Source organism: Plasmodium fragile (assembly GCF_000956335.1).
Source record: "Plasmodium fragile strain nilgiri unplaced genomic scaffold supercont1.38, whole genome shotgun sequence".
NCBI classification, from domain to species: Eukaryota; Apicomplexa; class Aconoidasida; order Haemosporida; family Plasmodiidae; genus Plasmodium; species Plasmodium fragile.
Window position 1 is genome coordinate 108,567 of NW_012192618.1, and position 10,293 is coordinate 118,859.

General features: G+C 45.8%; 2 protein-coding genes across 2 annotated transcripts; one reads left to right on the forward strand and one right to left on the reverse strand.

The window, feature by feature from the left end:
* Positions 1–665: 665 nt before the first annotated feature.
* On the reverse strand, positions 666–3,779 carry AK88_03378 (uncharacterized protein; the record flags this gene model as incomplete). The annotated part of the gene is made up of 1 exon (XM_012480995.1): positions 666–3,779. The coding sequence occupies one exon, from the start codon at positions 3,777–3,779 to the stop codon at positions 666–668; it is 3,114 nt and encodes a 1,037-aa protein (XP_012336418.1).
* Positions 3,780–6,314: 2,535 nt separating this feature from the next.
* Positions 6,315–9,777, forward strand: AK88_03379 (uncharacterized protein; the record flags this gene model as incomplete). The annotated part of the gene is made up of 2 exons (XM_012480996.1): positions 6,315–6,396; positions 7,316–9,777. 2 exons carry the CDS (start codon positions 6,315–6,317, stop codon positions 9,775–9,777), a joined length of 2,544 nt encoding a protein of 847 aa, XP_012336419.1.
* Positions 9,778–10,293: the final 516 nt, after the last annotated feature.

The following is a 10,293-nucleotide window of genomic DNA, read 5'->3' on the forward strand; positions in this document are numbered from 1 at the left end:
AAATAGGAAGGTGCCAGTTTTGTTTATTTTAAAATATTCGCATTCTTTTTTGGTACTTTTTTTTTTTTTTTTTTTTTTTTTGTGTATATGTTTTTTTTTCAAATAGCAATGTGAACAGCGCGGGGGGGGAGAGGTTGGCATCCACGTAGGTGCTTCCCTTTGAATACGTTAACTTGGGGGAAAGGCTTCCATACATAGGCGGTGACCCAACGAGAGGGTTCAATACCCACTCGTACGATGCAGTTGCCGTTGCCGTTGCTCATTCATCGACCCATCTCATTTTTATTTTAAGTCATTCACGCAAAAAAAAACAAAACACACAAACAAACACAACCTGCATGGTGCTGCAAAAAAGTAAATCTTCCACATTAACTCGTTCGTAATGTTTAGTGGAGGTCCGTTCGCCCTTTCCCGTGTTATGCACATGTGTGTACATAAAGGGAAAAAAAAAAAAAATATGCACAGGTCAGACGATAAGAATTGCAAACGCGAACAAACTAGCCAAAAATGATTTTCTTCACACATGACCTGTTCATATATTTTTTTTTTTTCGCTGCACATTTTACAAACGTTCATATGTGAAGGGGAATGGGTGTTCCATCAAAAAGAGACGCTCACGTAAAAAGGCACCACCCTGTGTCTACTCTCGCAGTTGTGTTGACTTTTTATGCGACCCCCTTGAAATCTTCCTCATCACTGAAGAAAAATTTTTCTATGTCATTTATTTGCTGCTCGTTTATTTTGGACAAATTGGTGGCGGACATGCACTCCCCTAGGTATGTACCCACACTACTATCGCCTACTTTGGGCGGGGCTTCATTCTGCTCATCATCAGACTCGTCATCCTCGCCCTGAATTTTGGTCCCCCTGTTGGTAAGCAGTCCGTTGGAAAGTTGCAGCATCGAGCTGTGCACATTCCGCAGCCTGTTTTGTGTGCAGCTCGTCGGTCTGTCCACGAGATTTCTTCCCTCATCCTTGTAAAAATCGTCCACGTCGGAAAAAATCTGATGACTGCTCACGTGGGCACTGTAGCTGATCTGTACATCCCTCGAGGAGATACTCGTGACGGGCTGCTTGTTTTTTTTCCTGTTTGTCATGTGTGCGCTTCTGGGCAAATCCTCCTCCGCAAAGTCGGGCAGGTCTACGTAGGATGGCAGTTTTCTGTTGAGGATGCTCGACATGGTATTCAGCTGCAGGACAACTGGGTTGTTCAGGTCAATTTGGACGTCTGCTCCATCGTCGCAACCATGACGGTAATTGCAACCGTAATCGAGATGGCCGCTTTCATCCAAGTCGACGTGGTAGTTGTCTCCGTAACCATCGTGCTCTTCCCCCTGAGCCGTGCCAACGAGAGAGTTGCGCACATGCTCCATTTCCTCCCCACTGAGATGCAACACCCCAGAGGGTTCTCCATTGCCCGTGTTAAGAAAAACGTGCTTCAAGTAGCACAGAGGCAAGGTGTACTCGTTGAATGGTTCTTTATAAAAGTCCCTTTGCCAAAAGGTACAATTCATATCACCCTTGTCTGCCAGCTCCTTTATCCTCAGCATGGTGTTGGCGTAAAATTTACTCGTCTCCTGCACATCGAACCGCTCTTGAGGGCGCGACCCCTGGAGAAGGGCCAGCTTGCACAGACCTTCGTACTTGACCAAGTCTTCCACGTGGTGCTCCGCGTGCGCTGTGTACGCCGCGTGCTGCTCTTGGTAGACGCTCGTGGTTGCGGCGGGTCTCGCCACTTGTTCCTTTTGCTTGTCCCCTCCCGTATCCCTGCCCTGGAGGAAACAAATGACGTACTGGTAGGCCCACACCTTGAGCATGAAGTGGAGGACCTGGACCTTCAGCGCCGCCTCCATATGATCCAATCGTTTCACCAAAATGCGAGCAAAATCGAAAAGCAATAAGTGGTCTGTAAAGTGCTGATACTTTGCCAGGGTCCACAAGACAGACGCTCGAACTTCACACGATTCAATGGAAAAAAAAATTCGAGTCAAGAAAAAATTAATTTGGGCTATATTATCTGAGTCACTCTGCTTGAGTAACTGCCTTAAAGAAAGAATGGCCTCATATGAATACAATTGAAGATTCGAGTTTAGCAGAGCAATGATGTGTTGCATGACTATGGGCAGACAGGACGAATCGGCAACAGCTACTGCAGTGATGTGCCTGAACAGCTTCTTCACAACAACATCATCATTGCCTGGTTGAAAGAGAGCATGCAACAGCTCCTCCAACACGACTGGTCTGTTCTCATCATTACTTAGTATGTATAGCATTTCAATTTTCATTTTTTTTTTAACCGTACTATCCATGGCGCTAATGTAGAAGAAGGAGAGGTAAGCAGCGAAGTCTTCTTTCAACAGAATTATAATCGACTGAACGCTTTTAATAAAGAGAGCATATGTGTGATCATTTCCCTCGATTGCACTTTTCATAATACAAGAAATAATAGCTTGAATAATATTCTCCTTGAATGTAAATTTGGTCAAATGGTACAGAGAGGAGATGCATTGTATAACAACGTTGTAGCTAAAGGAGGATAACAGGAGGAGCAGCTTTTCAATGAACATTTCAATGTCCACGCCGTAGTCTTCAATTTCCTCCTCCTGTTCTTCAATCCATTCGTCGTCCGGGCAGGGGTAGCATGGGGAGGGGCTTCTCTGGCGGGGCATGCAGCCTACATTGGGGTAATCTTCTGCACCGCCCTCCTCTGCGTCGTCTGCGCTGTCCTCTTCGCTGTCCTCTCCATCAGAGCAACTGAACACGCGAAGCAATTTCGTAAAATTTATATTTTCATTTGTAAGGGGATCTCGGTAAAACACCCTACAATATTGAAGCAGCAGATCTATTAGGTATGTCTGGTGGAAGGGGTGCATGAGGAGTAGGTACCTGCACAGCTTGTAATAATGCGGGTGAAGGAAGGACAGCCAGTTGTGTAAGTTCTTGCGGTGGGTCCCACTCGAGTTGCTACATTCCCCTGATACATCCTTCACTTCTCCTTCTTGTGTAGACGTGACGCCGTGAGGGATGCGATTTGTGGGTGTCTCTTGACCATTTTTTTGTTTTTCCTTTGTAACTGGCCCCTGCTCCGCCGCCAACTCATCGTGAGTGGTTTCTTCACCCCAATGAGGAGGGACCCCCAAACACATGGTGCAGAATGAAGCCACGGCGGCAGACACGACGGTGACCTCCCTGTCACCAATCAAGTCGAGCAAAATGTTTCTCAACACAACTAACTGATCAGGGTCCACGTTATATATAGAAGGGATCACATCAGCGGTAGTCTTCCTAACGTAAGGAGACCTATCCTTCGCCATTAGTTTAAGTGAATCCATGACAACACTGATCATTTCGAGTGACCGACAGGAGCACATGGCCCTCAAGGCATATGCACGAATTTGAAAGTCATTACTTGAAATGTCCTTCTTAAAAGAATTCACGGTTAGCATGCTCAGGTCGGCATTCCGCTGAGCATAAAGACACAAATAATGGTATATGAGCTTCTTCAGGGTGCGATTTGCATGTGACAAATTATTTGAAACTTCCACATAGAATTCAGACACGTCTTCCTTCATGGAGTGCGCGATCAGCAAGCGCTTTACTCCCTCGACCTTTCTCTGCACATTGTTACTTCTTAGGTCACTCCTAATTTCCTCCTTGTTATATTTGCTCGGGTCAAAGTACACTCCGTCATTGAGTCTAATGTGGGAGATGATGTCCTTCACGTTAGTCGCCGCCTTCTCGAGCAGCGGCACTTTAATGTTGAAGTTAAGCGACTCCATCATTCAGGGGAACAGGTGCAACGGGGTGTAGGCGATGCCGCTCGGTGGGGAGTCACCACTTGTGGAGAAGCAGATTTAGAAGCGGACAGAGAAGCGGAACATGTTGGGCGGGCACACGTCCCCATGGGTAGGACGCAGGACGCTACGTCTGGTTGGCACAGAAAGGAGAGAACGAGTGGACCGCTAATCAAGCACGGGATGCCTCACACCAACAACGATGCAGTTATATAATACTGGGGGGGGGGACAATGCTTCCCCAAAAAACGTTGAGCAGAGCAAAAAAAAAAAAAAAAAAAAAAAAAAAAAAAAAAAAAAAGAGGGGGGTGCTGCCCAAATGGGGGTTACTCAAACAAAGAGGGGTCATTGCAACATCTACAAAGGATTCCCTTTTTTTTTTTTTTTTTTTTTTTTGTTCTTTTTTAGCTCTTTTTTGGCTCTGTTTTAATGGAGAAAACTTGTTCATTGGTATTTTTTGGCAATGCCCATCCCGTGCGTGCCATCATCACGGGGAAGCCTGTTTTAACCTCTTCTGGGGCTTCATCGCCGGGCGAAGTGTTTTCATCAGGTGTATCCCCTGGGTGGGAAGCCTCACGCGGGCAGTGTATTGCGGCAACTTAGTGGGGCTACTTGCTGAGGAGCTTTACTGCCCAGATTCGCTGGGTCGCTGTTACCGCGATCGGGATTCACATTATACATTGTGGGTGAAATTTTTTTTTTTTTTTTTTTTTTTTTTCCAGGCCGTTCCGCTCCTTATGCAACTCCGCCTTGGTGCCACAAAAAGGGGAAGCGGGTCAAGACCATTGTGTGTTGTGCCCTACACAACAACGAAAATATTCCCACCGTGGTCACTTCCACTAATCCCTATACATGCATTATGACCACACACCTTTTCAGCATGCTCACAATTTTTTTTTTTATAACTTCTTTGTGGTGGTGGGAGTTCCTTGGAAGACACCCAATGTGAAATAAAAATTGGAAGAACTTTTCCCCCGTCGACACGAAATGGCCCATACCGATGGGAAGGAGGGTGAGTGTTTTTATAAACACATGGCAGGGACATGGGTAACATGCCCTGAGATGAGGACGGAGTATTAGAAGGGGGGAAAAAAAAAAAGGAGCAAAAATTAAACACAACAAAGAAAGGTAGAACAAAACACCGCGGGCCAAATTACCCTATCGCCCTTACCCCCTGAGTGTCGACTCTACCTGTCCGCCGTCCTAAACCCTGAACCGTTGTGAGGGAAAAATGGAACACTGAGGGAGGGGTGCGCTGTGACAACAAGGCAGTTGGACCGTGGTGGGGGGTGGACCGCTTTGTTTGTTTGTTCCCTCGCGTGTTTGTTTTTATTTTCCATTTTTTTTTTTTTCTTTTTTTTCCCCTCCACCCTGCGGTGTAACTGCAACGCTTGTTCGAACATCAAAATGTTCGCAAATTAAAAAAACATTTTTAAAAAAAAAAAAAAAAAAAAAGGGCGAGTCACTTGGCTGTTCGCAGAGTGAAGGAAAGGGCCACTTCGTCTTTGTGGAAAAAAGCAGCCCAAGCGGTGTATTTTTTTTTTTTTTTTTTTTTTTTTTTTTTTTGGGGGGGGGGGCCCCTTCAATTCAATTCTGCCCACTTGCAACAACACAAAAATATAGCACCCGTTCGAGGATAAAAACCACTGTGCAATAATTTTCCTATTTTCACAAACGCTTGGCAGCGAAGAGAGAAAGAGAGATGTCGCGTTCGATGGATCCCTTGGCGAATTGACTTGGAGCGCTTAAAAAAAATTGTCAACAGAAATTACACATCATCAGCGTCGATTTTACACAAAGGCGCGTCATAGAGATAGGGGGCATAGCGCGGCGTGAAAAAAAAAAAAAAAAAAGAACAACAGGCAAGCAAGCAACAGGAACAAAGGAACGAACAGGGAAACAGGAAAAGAACAACGGGAAGAAATAATTCCCCAAAGCAACCTTACACCCCGCGGTAGAACAAATCACCGATTTTTGATCTGTCACTTGTTGGAAGTTCTTGCGGCACCAGTGTTTTTTCCTTTTTTTTTTTTTTTTTTGTGTTTTTCTTTTATTTCTTTTTTTCTCATTTTTCTTTTTTTTTTTTCCACCGTTTCACCAACCACACATGTGACAGCTTTGTCCTTGCGTTGCCTCGCAATGGACTTTTCTGCACACGCGCCCCTACACGAGCTTGCGCGCAAATGTTTTTTGTAGATGGGAGCCCCCCCCTCGGCGGAGTACCCACCGCTTTGTTGCGAACTCGCAGTTTCCCTTTTGTCCACTTGCTCCATGAGAAAAGCACACATGACCGTTCCTGCGCAAATTTAACTTGCCCCTGGAACACCTCACTGCACAGCTCAGCTTGGGGGTGAGCTCACCTTAAGAGATCGTGCAAACCCTTCACCACCTTCGTGTCCATAAATGATTTCTGAACACATTGTGGAAGTATTTGTGAAGGACTTTTTTGGGCCCTTTTTGTTATTTTTAATTTCCTTTTTAATTTTCTCCCCGCTGTTTTTTTTTTTTAACATTGACAAAATGCAATTCGAGCAGCGCGAAAAACACACACAGACGGAGGAGCTCCAGGACGTCACTACCAAGTATGAGCACCCCGCAAAAGGTAAGGCGGGAAAAAAAAAATAAAAAGTTAAGAGGAATAAGTGGGCAGCGCACACAGCATGGAATGGGAGGGATATATCGATGCGACAAATCATACAAAGCAGCAGACATGACGGCGCACCTGTCCAACCGCACCTGTTGTCACAATATGAACTCATCCCATTCGTCACGTCCCCTGTTGGACAAATGCTATGCCATGCCAGCCGTGCCAGCCTTGCGGGGAAGGGGGGAGGAAGAAGAAGTGGGTCTTCCCCAGCCCATACCATTTGCATAATGAATACACATTGCGGGGGCAACACCAAGCGGAGAATTCGCTAAATGGTGGGATACACACTACAATGAATCATCAGATTGATGATTGGATTAACACACAGAGGCCATGTGACAAGTTATGCAAAAATTCATCTGCACTGTGCAGGTAAAAACGAACTAGCCAAAAATGAATAAATAAAAAAAAAAAAAAAAAAAAAAATTGCCGTTCAGGTGATCAAAGTGCAAAATGGGACAATTTTTTTTTTTTTTTCTTCCCCCCGCCTCCCCCCACGCAAATATATTAAAACAGACACGAATAAAAACAATACAATGAACAGTTTGTTGTGTGAATAATTGCGCAACTGGTGTAGTTGTCCCCCTTCGAATTTGCACACCTTTGCCTTGTTAACGTTTAACCCAGTTTTGGCATACACTCGAACTGAAACATCGCCTCTTTTTTTTGCCGCGTCGTGTCAGCTCATCAAATCGGTGCAATCGTTCCTTCGTTACAATTATAAAAAGATGTAGCCATGCGCACTATGGGTCTAATGCTCCCGAGAGTGCCAACACTGGTGCGATTACTTCTTTTATTCCTTTATTAACACGTGACTTAACTTATGCACACCCCACCCCCTCTGTCATCTCTTCCTTTTTCCTCTCATTCACAGATGGATGTAACGGACGAGCAGTTGGTTCGCTGGAAGACAACTCGATCAAGGGGGAAATGAGCGTCTCGAGCGTGGAGACCATTTGTTCCTATTCCAGCGGGGGGTCGCGGGTGGACGAAGTGGCAGAAACGGGACAAGCGCGAGAAGTGAGCGAAACGAGCGAAACGAGCGAAGCGAAGGAAGCACAGGGGAAGAAAGAGGTAGGAGGAACCAGCAAAACGAGCCAAACGGACGTCACACACAAAACGAGCCAAACGGACGTCACACACAAAACGAGCCAAACTGACGTCACGCACAGGACAAACATAAACAACCGCGCTGATGTAGCTGCCCGGCCGAGGGAGCGGGGGCGCTCCCCCACCCCTGGGCACTCCTCATACACACGGCAGACCTCGCTAAGTTGTGCCCTGGGAAGAATCAGCTCCAACTACGTAATGCATGCAAGCAACAACACAAGCCGTGTGGCAGAATGGGGCAGTAGGATGAGCGCCTCCACTTCCGTGAACCTGTGTAAAGTCACAAAACTTATCAACCTCCGTGAAGACCTCCCCTCTAGCGCTATGTACATTGGAAATGGTACAGACGGGGGGAGGAAGGTGGAGGTGCAGGAGGAGGAAGAGATGCCTCAGAAGAGTGTCACTCATGTGAGGAGTTGTTCCATGGACAGCCACCACATTGGCGTGACTCAAACGGAGCGCAGTTGCGAAAGTGGCCTCGAGCACGATGGGGACATGAAGAGAGGTCCAAGTGGGAAGGAAGATAATGATAAAACTTGCAACTCGTGCACAGAGAGCAGTGAATTGCAATTAGCGAAGGACCAAAGTTATGACCTCTGTAGTAGCAACAAACGAGTGTTCATCCAGGGGATTCAAAAAAAAAATTATCACATGAATGGGACAAATACATTTACATACTTAAATGAGGTTCTAGAGAAGACCTACAAAGAGACGGTAGAGCTCGATGGGTCCGAATATATTTTTTTGTATGACATATGTGTTCAGGATGGAGATGCATCAAGCCAATTAGACAAAAGAGGAGAGTTTATTCAGAATAGCTCTTGGGGTGCATCTGCATCTGTTCATACAACCATCCCATTAGAGGAAGAAAATGAGGTCCTTACCCTCAACGTGTATAATAAATACATAAACATTTTTCATAGCTTTTCAAATAAAATGAATAAAATTAGGAGACTGATCTACCCCATTGAGGCGGATGTGTCAGCAGGTTATGCATGCACAGGGTCGTTAGCATCAACTGCGGGGGCAGCTTCAAAAGTGGGTTCAGATAATCACCCGGAGACACACAGGAGGAGAGATGGACAAGCATCACATATGGGGGGGACCCGTGGTAGAATGGTTGTTGGTGGCCTTGACGAGACGAACCTCGAGTCCATACAAACACTCTTCGCAGAGGAAGGAGGACAGATGAGGAGCAGCCCGAAGATGAAGCTACTGGACAGAATAAATTGTCTCATTTTAACCGCCATGGGTAGAAGTGGGACGGAGGAGGGTAATAGTACGGCTGGGGAGGATACTTCCAACAGCAGTACCGCCAACCTGGTCGGTGACTCCACTGCAAAAATGGCGTCCCACCTTCATGCGAACTCCTCCCCACGGAAGACCACCCAGCTACTAACCCCATTGGACGTGGGCAAAATTAAGCAACACATGAAATGCAGTGCAAATAGGAGGGTCCACGAGAGCGATATATATGATATTCAAATTATGAAGAGAGGATACTTTTACCTCAACGTGCGAAATGGACACTGGGACGAGTACTACTGTGTCCTTTTCCATTTAAAAAATAACAACGTACTCTTCAAAAACGATCTCTTATACACACACTATTGTAGAGTCTACGACAGAGGGGTGTTACACAATGTACTAAATTCACCTGACTTGTACAGCAATTATTTTATAGCTTTTTTTAAAGACCCCAATTTCGAGCTGAACAAATTAACAAACTTGGACTTATGCATTATAATAAGAAAAAATTATTACCCATTCGTAATTGAACTCTCACGAAGTAAAAAGGCTAGTGTTATAATTCACACGGGTCAGGATATATTCCTTCATGTTGATCAGACTGAAGCGGAACGAGTGAAGAGTTCTCTTATCCTATTCGACATTAACTCTGAACCGTTTTATCTAATCCCCTTTGAATGGTTTCCAGACGATGGGGTTGCAGTGAGGAGTGCCGGTGGTAGGGTTAACAAGGGAACAGCTAATGAACCATCACCCCAAGGAAGCACTCCTCGTCGTGGCCGAGTGAAACTCCAGTACGGCCTGCTCAAGGAGTGGAACGACTGCCTCTACTCCGTCATGGAGAAAGCCAAGCAGAAGAACACAAACGTTTGTGACAAACGAGGCCAAAGTGAGAAGACGCACTATGTTAATAGGAAGTTTAGCCAGTGGATCGAGGCGTTTAAGAAGGAGAGGAACATTCAGGAGCACGCTGTGTAGGAGTAGCGGCGGCGGCAGCGTTTAGCGCCGTTCGCGTCATGCCACACCGTTGTACTAATTAAATTCGTCCCCTTTTCACCTTTTTTTTACTCACCCGTATATATATTCACGTACATATGTGTGTACATTTTTTCGTTCAACATGCGTGGTGTCATTAACGATTTCCTGCCCCGTCCCTGCGGTTCGCTTTAAAGGCGGCCCCCGTCCGTCCACCATTTTATTTGTTACCAGGGAAAAGGGGAGGGGGAGAATGGCAACTGCCCGCTTAAACTCGGGCCGATCTCGTAAGAATAGCTCGGCGCAGTTATAACTCAATCGGCCTCCGTGGCCCAAATTAAAGTTACTTTCCAACTAGACAGTTAACACACGCAAGGTCGCTGCAGGTGATAGCTGGAAATGGATTGAGATGGGGGAGCGGGATGACGGACTCTCCGCACATACATACATACATACATACATACATACATACATACATACATACATACATACATACATACATACATACATACATACATA